The 16802-nt window shown below is 60.2% G+C and overlaps 1 protein-coding gene across 1 annotated transcript in view; it reads right to left on the bottom strand.

Moving 5' to 3' along the window:
* LOC140406519 (protein fantom-like) overlaps positions 1-16802 on the bottom strand; it is a gene marked incomplete at its 3' end in the record, with an annotated part of 127060 nt that overhangs the window by 14522 nt on the left and 95736 nt on the right. Inside the window, exons 4-5 of the mRNA XM_072494523.1 lie at positions 12477-12616; positions 5085-5282 (exon numbers count right to left, since the gene is read on the bottom strand). Of these exons, the coding sequence (XP_072350624.1) occupies positions 5085-5282; positions 12477-12616 (338 nt within the window). The remainder of the gene's footprint in view (positions 1-5084; positions 5283-12476; positions 12617-16802) is intronic.

Raw genomic sequence — 16802 nt, 5'->3', positions numbered from 1 at the left:
GGGCTGAATGGGCCTTCTCCTGTTCCTGTGTAACAGACTCGAGGAGGAGGCTGAATGGGCCTCCTCCTGTTCCTGTCTAACAGACTCGAGGAGGAGGCTGAATGGGCCTCCTCCTGTTCCTGTGTAACAGACTCGAGGAGGGGGCTGAATGGGCATCCTCCTGTTCCCGTGTAACAGACTCGAGGGGCTGAATGGGCCTCCTCCTGTTGCTGTGTAACAGACTCGAGGAGGGGCTGAATGGGCCTCCTCCTGTTCCTGTCTAACAGACTCGAGGAGGAGGCTGAATGGGCCTCCTCCTGTTCCTGTGTAACAGACTCGAGGAGGGGGCTGAATGGGCCTCCTCCTGTTCCTGTGTAACAGACTCGAGGAGGGGGGCTGAATGGGCCTCCTCCTGTTCCTGTGTAACAGACTCGAGGAGGGGGGGCTGAATGGGCCTCCTCCTGTTCCTGTGTAACAGACTCGAGGAGGGGGGGCTGAATGGGCCTCCTCCTGTTCCTGTGTAACAGACTCGAGGAGGGGGCTGAATGGGCCTCCTCCTGTTCCTGTGTAACAGACTCGAGGAGGGGGCTGAATGGGCCTCCTCCTGTTCCCGTGTAACAGACTCGAGGGGCTGAATGGGCCTCCTCCTGTTCCTGTGTAACAGACTCGAGGAGGGGCTGAATGGGCCTCCTCCTGTTCCTGTCTAACAGACTCGAGGAGGAGGCTGAATGGGCCTCCTCCTGTTCCTGTGTAACAGACTCGAGGAGGGGGCTGAATGGGCCTCCTCCTGTTCCTGTGTAACAGACTCGAGGAGGGGGGCTGAATGGGCCTCCTCCTGTTCCTGTGTAACAGACTCGAGGAGGGGGGGCTGAATGGGCCTCCTCCTGTTCCTGTGTAACAGACTCGAGGAGGGGGGGCTGAATGGGCCTCCTCCTGTTCCTGTGTAACAGACTCGAGGAGGGGGCTGAATGGGCCTCCTCCTGTTCCTGTGTAACAGACTCGAGGAGGGGGCTGAATGGGCCTCCTCCTGTTCCTGTGTAACAGACTCGAGGAGGGGGGGGTGAGTGGGCCTCCTCCTGTTCCTGTGTAACAGACTCGAGGAGGGGGCTGAATGGGCCTCCTCCTGTTCCTGTGTAACAGAATCGAGGAGGGAGCTGAATGGGCCCCCTCCTGTTCCTGTGTAACAGACTCGAGGAGGGGGGGCTGAATGGGCCTTCTCCTGTTCCTGTGTAACAGACTCGAGGAGGAGGCTGAATGGGCCTCCTCCTGTTCCTGTCTAACAGACTCGAGGAGGAGGCTGAATGGGCCTCCTCCTGTTCCTGTGTAACAGACTCGAGGAGGGGGCTGAATGGGCCTCCTCCTGTTCCCGTGTAACAGACTCGAGGGGCTGAATGGGCCTCCTCCTGTTGCTGTGTAACAGACTCGAGGAGGGGCTGAATGGGCCTCCTCCTGTTCCTGTCTAACAGACTCGAGGAGGAGGCTGAATGGGCCTCCTCCTGTTCCTGTGTAACAGACTCGAGGAGGGGGCTGAATGGGCCTCCTCCTGTTCCTGTGTAACAGACTCGAGGAGGGGGGCTGAATGGGCCTCCTCCTGTTCCTGTGTAACAGACTCGAGGAGGGGGGGCTGTATGGGCCTCCTCCTGTTCCTGTGTAACAGACTCGAGGAGGGGGGGCTGAATGGGCCTCCTCCTGTTCCTGTGTAACAGACTCGAGGAGGGGGCTGAATGGGCCTCCTCCTGTTCCTGTGTAACAGACTCGAGGAGGGGGCTGAATGGGCCTCCTCCTGTTCCTGTGTAACAGACTCGAGGAGGGGGGGGGTGAGTGGGCCTCCTCCTGTTCCTGTGTAACAGACTCGAGGAGGGGGCTGAATGGGCCTCCTCCTGTTCCTGTGTAACAGAATCGAGGAGGGAGCTGAATGGGCCCCCTCCTGTTCCTGTGTAACAGACTCGAGGAGGGGGGGCTGAATGGGCCTTCTCCTGTTCCTGTGTAACAGACTCGAGGAGGGGGGGCTGAATGGGCCTCCTCCTGTTCCTGTGTAACAGACTCGAGGAGGAGGCTAAATGGGCCTCCTCCTGTTCCTGTGTAACAGACTCGAGGGGGGGGGGGGGTGAATGGGCCTCCTCCTGTTCCTGTGTAACAGACTCGAGGGGCTGAATGGGCCTCCTCCTGTTCCTGTGTAACAGGCTCGAGGAGGGGCGGGGGAATGGGCCTCCTCCTGTTCCTGTGTAACAGACTCGAGGAGGAGGCTGAATGGGCCTCCTCCTGTTCCTGTGTAACAGACTCGAGGGGGGGGGGTGAATGGGCCTCCTCCTGTTCCTGTGTAACAGACTCGAGGAGGGGGGGTGGGGAATGGGCCTCCTCCTGTTCCTGTGTAACAGACTCGAGGGGCTGAATGGGCCTCCTCCTGTTCCTGTGTAACAGACTATAGGGGCTGAATGGGCCACCTCCTGTTCCTGTGTAACAGACCCGAGGAGGGGGGGCTGAATGGGCCTCCTCCTGTTCCTGTGTAACAGACTCGAGGGGCTGAATGGGCCTCCTCCTGATCCTGTGTAACAGGCTCGAGGAGGGGGGGCTGAATGGGCCTCCTCCTGTTCCTGTGTAACAGACTCGAGGAGGAGGCTGAATGGGCCTCCTCCTGTTCCTGTGTAACAGACTCGAGGAGGGGGGGCTGAATGGGCCTCCTCCTGTTCCTGTGTAACAGACTCGAGGGGCTGAATGGGCCTCCTCCTGTTCCTGTGTAACAGGCTCGAGGAGGGGCGTGGGAATGGGCCTCCTCCTGTTCCTGTGTAACAGACTCGAGGAGGAGGCTGAATGGGCCTCCTCCTGTTCCTGTGTAACAGACTCGAGGAGGAGGCTGAATGGGCCTCCTCCTGTTCCTGTGTAACAGACTCGAGGAGGGGGGGCTGAATGGGCCTCCTCCTGTTCCTGTGTAACAGACTCGAGGAGGAGGCTAAATGGGCCTCCTCCTGTTCCTGTGTAACAGACTCGAGGGGGGGGGTGAATGGGCCTCCTCCTGTTCCTGTGTAACAGACTCGAGGGGCTGAATGGGCCTCCTCCTGTTCCTGTGTAACAGGCTCGAGGAGGGGCGGGGGAATGGGTCTCCTCCTGTTCCTGTGTAACAGACTCGAGGAGGAGGCTGAATGGGCCTCCTCCTGTTCCTGTGTAACAGACTCGAGGGGGGGGGGTGAATGGGCCTCCTCCTGTTCCTGTGTAACAGACTCGAGGAGGGGGGGTGGGGAATGGGCCTCCTCCTGTTCCTGTGTAACAGACTCGAGGGGCTGAATGGGCCTCCTCCTGTTCCTGTGTAACAGACTATAGGGGCTGAATGGGCCACCTCCTGTTCCTGTGTAACAGACCCGAGGAGGGGGGGCTGAATGGGCCTCCTCCTGTTCCTGTGTAACAGACTCGAGGGGCTGAATGGGCCTCCTCCTGATCCTGTGTAACAGGCTCGAGGAGGGGGGGCTGAATGGGCCTCCTCCTGTTCCTGTGTAACAGACTCGAGGAGGAGGCTGAATGGGCCTCCTCCTGTTCCTGTGTAACAGACTCGAGGAGGGGGGGCTGAATGGGCCTCCTCCTGTTCCTGTGTAACAGACTCGAGGGGCTGAATGGGCCTCCTCCTGTTCCTGTGTAACAGGCTCGAGGAGGGGCGGGGGAATGGGCCTCCTCCTGTTCCTGTGTAACAGACTCGAGGAGGAGGCTGAATGGGCCTCCTCCTGTTCCTGTGTAACAGACTCGAGGAGGGGGGCTGAATGGGCCTCCTCCTGTTCCTGTGTAACAGGCTCGAGGAGCTGAATGGGTCTCCTCCTGTTCCTGTGTAACAGACTCGAGGAGGGGGTGAATGGGCCTCCTCCTGTTCCTGTGTAACAGACTCGAGGAGAGGGGGGCTGAATGGGCCTCCTCCTGTTCCTGTGTAACAGACTCGAGGAGGGGGGCTGAATGGGCCTCCTCCTGTTCCTGTGTAACAGATTCGAGGAGGGGGGCTGAATGGGCCCCTCCTGTTCCTGTGTAACAGACTCGATGAGGGGGGCTGAATGGGCCCCTCCTGTTCCTGTGTAACAGACTCGAGGAGGGGGGGCTGAATGGGCCTCCTCCTGTTCCTGTGTAACAGACTCGAGGAGGGGGCTGAATGGGCCTCCTCCTGTTCCTGTGTAACAGACTCGAGGAGGAGGCTAAATGGGCCTCCTGTTCCTGTGTAACAGACTCGAGGGGGGGGGGTGATGGGCCTCCTCCTGTTCCTGTGTAACAGGCTCGAGGAGGAGGCTGAATGGGCCTCCTCCTGTTCCTGTGTCACAGACTCGAGGAGGGGGGGCTGAATGGGCCTCCTCCTGATCCTATGTAACAGACTCGAGGGGCTGAATGGGCCTCCTCCTGTTCCTGTGTAACAGACTCGAGGGGCTGAATGGGCCTCCTCCTGTTCCTGTGTAACAGACTCGAGGAGGGGGAGCTGAATGGGCCTCCTCCTGTTCCTGTGTAACAGACCCGAGGAGGGGGGGCTGAATGGGCCTCCTCCTGATCCTATGTAACAGACTCGAGGGGCTGAATGGGCCTCCTCCTGTTCCTGTGTAACAGACTCGAGGGGCTGAATGGGCCTCCTCCTGTTCCTGTGTAACAGGCTCGAGGAGGGGGAGCTGAATGGGCCTCCTCCTGTTCCTGTGTAACAGACCCGAGGAGGGGGTGCTGAATGGGCCTCCTCCTGTTCCTGTGTAACAGACTCGAGGGGCTAAATGGGCCTCCTCCTGTTCCTGTGTAACAGACTCGAGGAGGGGGGGCTGAATGGGCCTCCTCCTGTTCCTGTGTAACAGGCTCGAGGGGCTGAATGGGCCTCCTCCTGTTCCTGTGTAACAGGCTCGAGGGGCTGAATGGGCCTCCTCCTGTTCCTGTGTAACAGACTCGAGGGGCTAAATGGGCCTCCTCCTGTTCCTGTGTAACAGACTCGAGGAGGGGGGGCTGAATGGGCCTCCTCCTGTTCCTGTGTAACAGGCTCGAGGGGCTGAATGGGCCTCCTCCTGTTCCTGTGTAACAGGCTCGAGGGGCTGAATGGGGCCTCCTCCTGTTCCTGTGTAAGAGGCTCGAGGGACTGAATGGGCCTCCTCCTGTCCCCTCACCTGGAAGTGGCGATTAATCTTGCTCTGCGTCAGTAACATTGTCCTCGCTTTCTCCAGCTCCTGCACTGCCTCCGCGTGCACAGCCTGTAGCTCTCGTAACTCCCATCCAGCCTGCCGGCCGTCTCCACCGATCCCCGGCAGGTCCCGGTCGTCTGAGTCTCGCTGGCGGAACCCCCGCCGATCGAACTGGAGCTCGGGCTGCGGACAGTCGGAGCGTTCGGTGTGAGGAATATCGGAGCAGAGAAACATACTCCAAGTGTGGCCTAACCGAGGCCCTGTACAACTGCAGCAACACATCCCTGCTTCTATACTCGAAACCTCTTGCAACCAAGGCCATCGTACCATTAGCCTTCTTTACCGCCTGCTGCACTTGCATGCTTACATCAGAACATAAGGACTAGGAGCAGGAGTAGACCATCTGGCCCCTCGAGCCTGCTCCACCATTCAATGAGATCATGGCTGATCTTTTGTGGAATCAGCTCCACTTTCCGGCCCGAACACCATAACCCTTAATCCCTCTATTCTCCAAAAAACTATCTATCTTTATCTTAAACACATTTAATGAAGGAGCCTCTACTGCTTCACTGGGCAAGGAATTCCATAGATTCACAACCCTTTAGGTGAAGAAGTTCCTCCTAAACTCAGTCCTAAATCTACTTCCCCTTATTTTGAGGCTATGCCCCCTCGTTCTGCTTTCCCCGACCAGTGGAAACAACCTGCCCGCATCTATCCTCTCGATTCCCTTCATCATCTTATATGTTTCTGTAAGATCCCCCCTCATCCTTCTAAATTCCAACGAGTACAGTCCCAGTCTCCTCAACCTCTCCTTGTAATCCAACCCCTTCAGCTCTGGGATTAACCTAGTGAATCTCCTCTGCACACCCTCCAGTGCCAGTACGTCCTTTCTCAGGTAAGGAGACCAAAACTGAACACAATACTCCAGGTGTGGCCTCACTAACACCTTATACAATTGCAGCAGGATCTCCCTAGTCTTAAACTCCATCCCTCTAGCAATGAAGGACAAAATTCCATTTGCCTTCTGAATCACCTGTTGCACCTGTACACCAACTTTCTGCGACTCATGCACTAGCACACCCAGGTCTCTCTGCACAGCAGCATGTTTTAATATTTTATCATTTAAATAATAATCCCTTTTGCTGTTTTTACCAAAATGGATAAGCTCACATGTGTCAATATTGTATTCCATCTGCCAGACCCTAGCCCATTCACTTAGCCTATCCAAATCCCTCTGCAGACTTCCAGTATCCTCTGCACTTTTTGCTTTACCGCTTATCTTCGTGTCGTCTGCAAACTTGGACACATTGCCCTTGGTCCCCAACTCCAAATCATCCATGTAAATCGTGGACAGTTGTGGGCCCAACACTGATCCCCGATGGACACCACTAGCTACTGATTGCCAACCAGAGAAACACCTTCAGCGACTGGTACTCAAGGAGATCCCTCTGCACATCAACATTCCCTAATCCATCACCATTTGAATAACACTCTGCCATTTCCCCAATCGAAGTGGATAATCTCACATTTATCCATTTGAACTGTATCTGCCGTGTCTCTGCCCACCTGCTCAACTTGTCCAGATCACCTTGAAGCCTCTTAACGTCTTCCTCGCCACTCGCAACCCCATCCTCCTCGACACCCGTACCACCATCCTCCTCGACACACGCACCCCCACCCTCCTCGCCACTCGCACCCCCATCCTCCTCGCCACTCGCACCCCCATCCTCCTCGCCACATGCACCACCATCCTCCTCGCCACTCGCACCCCCATCCTCCTCGCCACATGCACCACCATCCTCCTCGCCACTCGCACCCCCATCCTCCTCGCCACATGCACCACCATCCTCCTCGCCACATGCACCACCATCCTCCTCGCCACTCGCACCCCCATCCTCCTCGCCACTCGCAACCCCATCCTCCTCGCCACTCGCACCCCCATCCTCCTCGACACACGCACCCCCATCCTCCTCGCCACTCGCAACCCCATCCTCCTCGCCACATGCACCCCCATCCTCCTCGCCACATGCACCACCATCCTCCTCGACACACGCACCCCCATCCTCCTCACCACTCGCAACCCCATCCTCCTCGACACACGCACCCCCATCCTCCTCGCCACTCGCACCCCCATCCTCCTCGCCACTCGCACCCCCATCCTCCTCGCCACTCGCACCCCCATCCTCCTCGCCACTCGCCCCATCCTCCTCGCCACTCGCACCCCCATCCTCCTCGCCACATGCACCACCATCCTCCTCGCCACTCGCAACCCCATCCTCCTCGCCACTCGCACCCCCATCCTCCTCGCCACTCGCACCCCCATCCTCCTCGCCACTCGCACCACCATCCTCCTCGCCACTCGCACCCCCATCCTCCTCGCCACTCGCACCCCCATCCTCCTCGCCACTCGCACCCCCATCCTCCTCGCCACATGCACCACCATCCTCCTCGCCACATGCACCACCATCCTCCTCGCCACATGCACCACCATCCTCCTCGCCACTCGCACCCCCATCCTCCTCGTCACTCGCACCCCCATCCTCCTCGCCACTCGCACCCCCATCCTCCTCGTCACTCGCACTACCATCCTCCTCGACACACGCACCCCCATCCTCCTCGCCACTCTCAACCCCATCCTACTCGCCACTCGCACCCCCATCCTCCTCGCCACATGCACCCCCATCCTCCTCGCCACATGCACCCCCATCCTCCTCGCCACTCGCACCCCCATCCTCCTCGCCACTCGCAACCCCATCCTCCTCGACACACGCACCCCCATCCTCCTCGCCACTCGCAACCCCATCCTCCTCGACACACGCACCCCCATCCTCCTCGCCACTCGCAACCCCATCCTCCTCGCCACTCGCACCCCCATCCTCCTCGACACACGCACCACCATCCTCCTCGCCACACGCACCACCATCCTCCTCGCCACTCGCACCCCCATCCTCCTCGCCACTCGCACCACCATCCTCCTCGCCACTCGCACCCCCATCCTCCTCGCCATTCGCACCCCCATCCTCCTCGCCACTCGCAACCCCATCCTCCTCGACACACGCACCCCCATCCTCCTCGCCACTCGCACCCCCATCCTCCTCGCCACATGCACCCCCATCCTCCTCGCCACTCGCACCCCCATCCTCCTCGCCACTCGCAACCCCATCCTCCTCGACACTCGCAACCCCATCCTCCTCGACACACGCACCCCCATCCTCCTCGCCACTCGCAACCCCATCCTCCTCGACACACGCACCCCCATCCTCCTCGCCACTCGCAACCCCATCCTCCTCGCCACTCGCACCCCCATCCTCCTCGACACACGCACCACCATCCTCCTCGCCACATGCACCACCATCCTCCTCGCCACTCGCACCCCCATCCTCCTCGCCACTCGCAACCCCATCCTCCTGGACACTCGCACCCCCATCCTCCTCGCCACTCGCACCCCCATCCTCCTCGCCACTCGCACCCCCATCCTCCTCGCCACTCGCACCACCATCCTCCTCGCCACTCGCACCCCCATCCTCCTCGACACTCGCACCCCCATCCTCCTCGCCACTCGCACCACCATCCTCCTCGCCACTCGCACCCCCATCCTCCTCGACACTCGCACCCCCATCCTCCTCGCCACATGCACCCCCATCCTCCTCGCCACTCGCACCCCCATCCTCCTCGCCACTCGCACCACCATCCTCCTCGCCACTCGCAACCCCATCCTCCTCGACACACGCACCCCCATCCTCCTCGCCACATGCACCACCATCCTCCTCGCCACTCGCACCCCCATCCTCCTCGCCACTCTCAACCCCATCCTCCTCGCCACTCGCACCGCCATCCTCCTCGCCACTCGCACCACCATCCTCCTCGCCACTCGCACCACCATCCTCCTCGCCACTCGCACCCCCATCCTCCTCGCCACTCGCAACCCCATCCTCCTCGACACACGCACCCCCATCCTCCTCGCCACTCGCACCCCCATCCTCCTCGCCACTCGCACCCCCATCCTCCTCGCCACTCGCGACCCCATCCTCCTCGCCACTCGCACCCCCATCCTCCTCGCCACCCACACCCCCATCCTCCTCGTCACTCGCACCCCCATCCTCCTCGCCACCCGCAGCCCCATCCTCCGCGCCACACGCACCCCCATCCTCCTCGCCGCTCGCACCCCCATCCTCCTCGCCACTCGCACCCCCATCCTCCTCGCCACTCGCACCCCCATCCTCCTCGCCACTCGCACCCCCATCCTCCTCGCCACTCGCACCCCCATCCTCCTCGCCACTCGCACCCCCATCCTCGTCGCCACATGCACCACCATCCTCCTCGCCACTCGCAACCCCATCCTCCTCGCCACTCGCACCACCATCCTCCTCGCCACTCGCAACCCCATCCTCCTCGCCACTCGCAACCCCATCCTCCTCGCCACATGCACCACCATCCTCCTCGCCACTCGCACCCCCATCCTCCTCGCCACTCGCACCCCCATCCTCCTCGTCACTCGCCCCCATCCTCCTCGCCACTCGCACCCCCACCCTCCTCGACACTCGCAACCCCATCTTCCTTGCCACCCACACCCCCATCCTCCTCGCTACCCACACCCCAATCCTCCTCGCCACCCACACCCCCATCCTCCTCGCCACCCGTACCCCCATCCTGCTCGCCACTCGCACCCCATCCTCCTCGCCACTCGCACCCCCATCCTCCTCGCCACGCGCACCCCCATCCTCCTCGCCACCAACACCCCCATCCTCCTCGCCACTCGCACCCCATCCTCCTCGCCACTCGCACCCCATCCTCCTCGCCACTCGCACCCCCATCCGCCTCGCCACGCGCACCCCCATCCTCCTCGCCACCCACACCCCCATCCTCCTCGCCACTCGCAACCCCATCCTCCTCGCCACTCGCACCCCCATCCTCCTCGCCACCCGCAGCCCCATCCTCCTCGCCACTCGCAACCCCATCCTCCTCGCCACTCACACCCCCATCCTCCTTGCCACTCGCACCCCGATCCTCCTCGCCGCTCGCACCCCCATCCTCCTCGCCACTCGCACCCCCATCCTCCTCGCCACACGCACCACCATCCTCCTCGCCACCCGCACCCCCATCCTCCTCGCCACTCGCACCCCTGATCCTCCTCGCCACTCGCACCCCCACCCTCCTCGCCACTCGCAACCCCACCCTCCTCGCCACTCGCACCCCCATCCTCCTTGCCACTCGCCCCATCCTCCTCGCCACTCGCCCCATCCTCCTCGCCACTCGCACCCCCACCCTCCTCGCCACTCGCAACCCCATCTTCCTTGCCACCCACACCCCCATCCTCCTCGCTACCCACACCCCCATCCTCCTCGCCACCCACACCCCCATCCTCCTCGCCACCCGTACCCCCATCCTCCTCGCCACCCGTACCCCCATCCTCCTCGCCACTCGCACCCCATCCTCCTCGCCACTCGCACCCCCATCCTCCTCGCCACGCGCACCCCCATCCTCCTCGCCACCCACACCCCCATCCTCCTCGCCACCCGTACCCCCATCCTCCTCGCCACTCGCACCCCCATCCTCCTCGCCACTCGCACCCCCATCCTCCTCGCCACGCGCATCCCCATCCTCCTCGCCACTCGCACCCCTATCCTCCTCGCCACCCACATCCCCCATAGTGGGAGTGAGGGAAGAGGAGGAGTAGGTATAGAGTGAGTCCGATGGGGATAGTCAGGGACAGGGAATGCGCGCGCGGGTAGTGAATGGAGAATGTTGGAGAGGGTGAGAGAGGAGGGGAGAGGGGGAGATGTTGACGTCAGTGTTGCAGGGAATGAGTGAGGGAATGACCATGGGAGTAAGGGAGGGAACATGGGAGTGAGGGAGTGACCATGGGTGTGAGAGAGTGACCATGGGAGTGAGGGAGTGACCATGGGAGTGAGGGAGTGACTCCCATGGAGTGACCATGGGTGAGAGGGAGTGACCATGGGAGAGAGGGAGTGACCATGGGAGTGAGGGAGTGACCATGGGAGTGAGGGCGTGACCATGGGAGTGAGGGAGTGACCATGGGAGTGAGGGAGTGACCATGGGAGTGAGGGAGTGACCATGGGAGTGAGGGAGTGACCATGGCAATGAGGGAGTGACCATGGGAGAGAGGGAGAGGCCATGGGAGAGAGGGAGAGACCATGGGAGTGAGAGAGTGACCATGGGAGTGAGAGAGTGACCATGGGAGTGACCATGGGAGTGAGGGAGTGACCATGGGAGAGAGGGAGGCCATGGGAGTGAGGGAGAGACCATGGGAGAGAGGGAGAGGCCATGGGAGAGAGGGAGAGACCATGGGAGTGAGGGAGTGACCATGGGAGTGAGAGAGTGACCATGGGAGTGAGAGAGTGACCATGGGAGTGACCATGGGAGTGAGGGAGTGACCATGGGAGAGAGGGAGGCCATGGGAGTGAGGGAGAGGCCATGGGAGAGAGGGAGTGACCATGGGAGTGAGGGAGAGACCATGGGAGTGAGGGAGTGACCATGGGAGTGAGGGAGTGACCATGGGTGTGAGGGAGTGACCATGGGAGAGAGGGAGTGACCATGGGAGTGAGGGAGTGACTATGGGAGAGAGGGAGTGACCATGGGAGTGAGAGAGTGACCATGGGAGTGAGGGAGTGACCATGGGAGTGAGGGAGTGACCATGGGTGTGAGGGAGTGACCATGGGAGTGAGGGAGTGACCATGGGAGAGAGGGAGTGACCATGGGAGTGAGGGAGTGACCATGGGAGTGAGGGAGTGACCATGGGAGAGAGGGAGTGACCATGGGAGTGAGGGAGTGACCATGGGAGTGAGGGAGTGACCATGGGAGTGAGGGAGAGGCCATGGGAGTGAGGGAGTGACCATGGGAGTGAGGGAGTGACCATGGGAGAGAGGGAGTGACCATGGGAGTGACCATGGAAGTGAGGGAGTGACCATGGGAGTGAGGGAGTGACCATGGGAGAGAGGGAGTGACCATGGGAGAGAGGGAGTGACCATGGGAGAGAGGGAGTGACCATGGGAGTGTGGGAGTGACCATGGGAGTGAGGGAGTGACCATGGGAGTGAGGGAGTGACCATGGGAGTGACCATGGAAGTGAGGGAGTGACCATGGGAGTGAGGGAGTGACCATGGGAGTGAGGGAGTGACCATGGGAGTGAGAGAGTGACCATGGGAGTGAGGGAGTGATCATGGGAGTGAGGGAGTGATCATGGGAGTGAGGGAGTGACCATGGGAGTGAGGGAGTGACCATGGGAGTGAGGGAGTGACCATGGGAGTGAGGGAGTGACCATGGGAGTGAGGGAGTGATCCCCCGGTGATTGAGCGGTCCCTGAGGTTGTGAGCGCCCCCGGTGGTCTGGCAGAATGTCTGCGGAAACTGGCCATTACCTGGAGCCCGGCCATTGGCTGGAGAGGCTGCTGACCAGTGGGGGATGTAATGTCCGACTTCACATTGTACATCTTCCAGCCAATCGGCTCACTGTCCAAACGGAGGTGACCATTAACCTTCTGCAAGGGGTCACTCGACCCTATGAATAAAGAGTGGACAATAACTGGTCACTCTGTCCCCGGTCAGTCTGGACAGTAACTGGACACTCTGTCCCCGGTCAGTCTGGACAGTAACTGGTCACTCTGTCCCCGGTCAGTCTGGACAGTAACTGGTCACTCTGTCCCCGGTCAGTCTGGACAGGAAGTGGTCACTCTGTCCCCGGTCAGCCTGGACAGTATCTGGTCACTCTGTCCCCGGTCAGTCTGGACAGGAACTGGTCACTCTGTCCCCGGTCAGTCTGGACAGTAACTGGTCACTCTGTCCCCGGTCAGTCTGGACAGTAACTGGTCACTCTGTCCCCGGTCAGTCTGGGCAGTAACTGGTCACTCTGTCCCCGGTCAGTCTGGACAGTAACTGGTCACTCTGTCCCCGGTCAGTCTGGACAGTAACTGGTCACTCTGTCCCCGGTCAGTCTGGACAGTAACTGGTCACTCTGTCCCCGGTCAGTCTGGACAGTAACTGGTCACTCTGTCCCCGGTCCATCTGGGCAGTAACTGGTCACTCTGTCCCCGGTCAGTCCGGACAGTAACTGGTCACTCTGTCCCCAGTCAGTCTGGACAGTAACTGGTCACTCTGTCCCCGGTCAGTCCGGACAGTAACCGGTCACTCTGTCCCCGGTCAGTCCGGACAGTAACTGGTCACTCTGTCCCCGGTTAGTCTGGACAGTAACTGGTCACTCTGTCCCCGGTCAGTCTGGACAGTAACCGGTCACTCTGTCCCCGGTCAGTCCGGACAGTAACCGGTCACTCTGTCCCCGGTCAGTCTGGACAGTAACTGGTCACTCTGTCCCCGGTCAGTCTGGACAGGAACTGGTCACTCTGTCCCCGGTCAGTCTGGACAGTAACTGGACACTCTGTCCCCGGTCAGTCTGGACAGTAACTGGTCACTCTGTCCCCGGTCAGTCTGGCCAGTAACTGGTCACTCTGTCCCCGGTCAGTCTGGACAGGAACTGGTCACTCTGTCCCCGGTCAGCCTGGACAGTAACTGGTCACTCTGTCCCCGGTCAGCCTGGACAGTAACTGGTCACTCTGTCCCCGGTCAGTCTGGACAGTAACTGGTCACTCTGTCCCCGGTCAGTCCGGACAGTAACTGGTCACTCTGTCCCCGGTCAGTCTGGACAGTAACTGGTCACTCTGTCCCCGGTCAGTCTGGACAGTAACCGGTCACTCTGTCCCCGGTCAGTCCGGACAGTAACCGGTCACTCTGTCCCCGGTCAGTCTGGACAGGAACCGGTCACTCTGTCCCCGGTCAGTCTGGACAGTAACTGGTCACTCTGTCCCCGGTCAGTCTGGACAGTAACTGGTCACTCTGTCCCCGGTCAGTCTGGACAGTAACTGGACACTCTGTCCCCGGTCATTCTGGACAGTAACTGGTCACTCTGTCCCCGGTCAGTCTGGACAGTAACTGGTCACTCTGTCCCCGGTCAGTCTGGACAGTAACTGGTCACTCTGTCCCCGGTCAGCCTGGCCAGTAACTGGTCACTCTGTCCCCGGTCAGCCCGGACAGTAACTGGTCACTCTGTCCCCGGTCAGTCTGGACAGTAACTGGTCACTCTGTCCCCGGTCAGTCTGGACAGTAACTGGTCACTCTGTCCCCGGTCAGTCTGGACAGTAACTGGTCACTCTGTCCCCGGTCAGTCTGGACAGTAACTGGTCACTCTGTCCCCGGTCAGTCTGGACAGTAACTGGTCACTCTGTCCCCGGTCAGTCTGGACAGTAACTGGTCACTCTGTCCCCGGTCAGTCTGGACAGTAACTGGTCACTCTGTCACCGGTCAGTCTGGACAGTAACTGGTCACTCTGTCCCCGGTCAGTCTGGACAGTAACTGGTCACTCTGTCCCCGGTCAGTCTGGACAGTAACCGGTCACTCTGTCCCGGTCAGTCTGGACAGTAACTGGTCACTCTGTCCCCGGTCAGTCTGGGCAGTAACTGGTCACTCTGTCCCCGGTCAGTCTGGACAGTAACTGGTCACTCTGTCCCCGGTCAGTCTGGACAGTAACTGGTCACTCTGTCCCCGGTCAGTCTGGACAGTAACTGGTCACTCTGTCCCCGGTCAGTCTGGACAGTAACTGGTCACTCTGTCCCCGGTCAGTCTGGCCAGTAACTGGTCACTCTGTCCCCGGTCAGTCCGGACAGTAACTGGTCACTCTGTCCCCGGTCAGTCTGGACAGTAACTGGTCACTCTGTCCCCGGTCAGTCTGGACAGTAACTGGTCACTCTGTCCCCGGTCAGTCTGGACAGTAACTGGTCACTCTGTCCCCGGTCAGTCTGGACAGTAACTGGTCACTCTGTCCCCGGTCAGTCTGGACAGTAACTGGTCACTCTGTCCCCGGTCAGGCTGGACAGTAACTGGTCACTCTGTCCCCGGTCAGTCTGGACATTAACTGGTCACTCTGTCCCCGGTCAGTCTGGACAGTAACTGGTCACTCTGTCCCCGGTCAGTCTGGACAGGAACTGGTCACTCTGTCCCCGGTCAGTCTGGACAGTAACTGGTCACTCTGTCCCCGGTCAGTCTGGACAGTAACTGGTCACTCTGTCCCCGGTCAGTCTGGACAGTAACTGGTCACTCTGTCCCCGGTCAGTCTGGACAGGAACTGGTCACTCTGTCCCCGGTCAGTCTGGACAGTAACTGGTCACTCTGTCCCCGGTCAGTCTGGACAGTAACTGGTCACTCTGTCCCTGGTCCATCTGGGCAGTAACTGGTCACTCTGTCCCCGGTCAGTCCAGACAGTAACTGGTCACTCTGTCCCCGGTCAGCCTGGACAGTAACTGGTCACTCTGTCCCCGGTCAGTCTGGACAGTAACTGGTCACTCTGTCCCCGGTCAGTCTGGACAGTAACTGGTCACTCTGTCCCCGGTCAGTCTGGACAGTAACTGGTCACTCTGTCCCCGGTCAGTCTGGACAGTAACTGGTCACTCTGTCCCCGGTCAGTCTGGACAGTAACCGGTCACTCTGTCCCCGGTCAGTCCGGACAGTAACTGGTCACTCTGTCCCCGGTTAGTCTGGACAGTAACTGGTCACTCTGTCCCCGGTCAGTCTGGACAGTAACCGGTCACTGTCCCCGGTCAGTCACTCTGTCCCCGGTCAGTCTGGACAGTAACTGGTCACTCTGTCCCCGGTCAGTCTGGACAGGAACTGGTCACTCTGTCCCCGGTCAGTCTGGAGAGTAACTGGACACTCTGTTCCCGGTCAGTCTGGACAGTAACTGGTCACTCTGTCCCCGGTCAGTCTGGACAGGAACTGGTCACTCTGTCCCCGGTCAGTCTGGACAGGAACTGGTCACTCTGTCCCCGGTCAGCCTGGACAGTATCTGGTCACTCTGTCCCCGGTCAGTCTGGACAGTAACTGGTCACTCTGTCCCTGGTCAGTCTGGACAGGAACTGGTCACTCTGTCCCCGGTCAGTCTGGACAGTAACTGGACACTCTGTCCCCGGTCAGTCTGGACAGTAACTGATCACTCTGTCCCCGGTCAGTCTGGACAGGAACTGGTCACTCTGTCCCCGGTCAGTCTGGACAGGAACTGGTCACTCTGTCCCCGGTCAGCCTGGACAGTACCTGGTCACTCTGTCCCCGGTCAGTCTGGACAGGAACTGGTCACTCTGTCCCCGGTCAGTCTGGACAGTAACTGGTCACTCTGTCCCCGGTCAGTCTGGACAGTAACTGGTCACTCTGTCCCCGGTCAGTCTGGACAGTAACTGGTCACTCTGTCCCCGGTCAGTCTGGACAGTAACTGGTCACTCTGTCCCCGGTCAGTCTGGACAGTAACTGGTCACTCTGTCCCCGGTCAGTCTGGCCATTAACTGGTCACTCTGTCCCCGGTCAGTCTGGACAGTAACTGGTCACTCTGTCCCTGGTCCATCTGGCCAGTAACTGGTCACTCTGTCCCCGGTCAGTCCGGACAGTAACTGGTCACTCTGTCCCCGGTCAGTCTGGACAGTAACTGGTCACTCTGTCCCCGGTCAGTCTGGACAGTAACCGGTCACTCTGTCCCCGGTCAGTCCGGACAGTAACTGGTCACTCTGTCCCCGGTTAGTCTGGACAGTAACTGGTCACTCTGTCCCCGGTCAGTCTGGACAGTAACCGGTCACTCTGTCCCCGGTCAGTCCGGACAGTAACCGGTCACTCTGTCCCCGGTCAGTCTGGACAGTAACTGGTCACTCTGTCCC

This window comes from Scyliorhinus torazame, unplaced genomic scaffold (assembly GCF_047496885.1).
Source record: "Scyliorhinus torazame isolate Kashiwa2021f unplaced genomic scaffold, sScyTor2.1 scaffold_578, whole genome shotgun sequence".
Lineage (NCBI taxonomy): Eukaryota > Metazoa > Chordata > Chondrichthyes > Carcharhiniformes > Scyliorhinidae > Scyliorhinus > Scyliorhinus torazame.
This window is presented reverse-complemented; position numbering and strand designations above follow the sequence as displayed.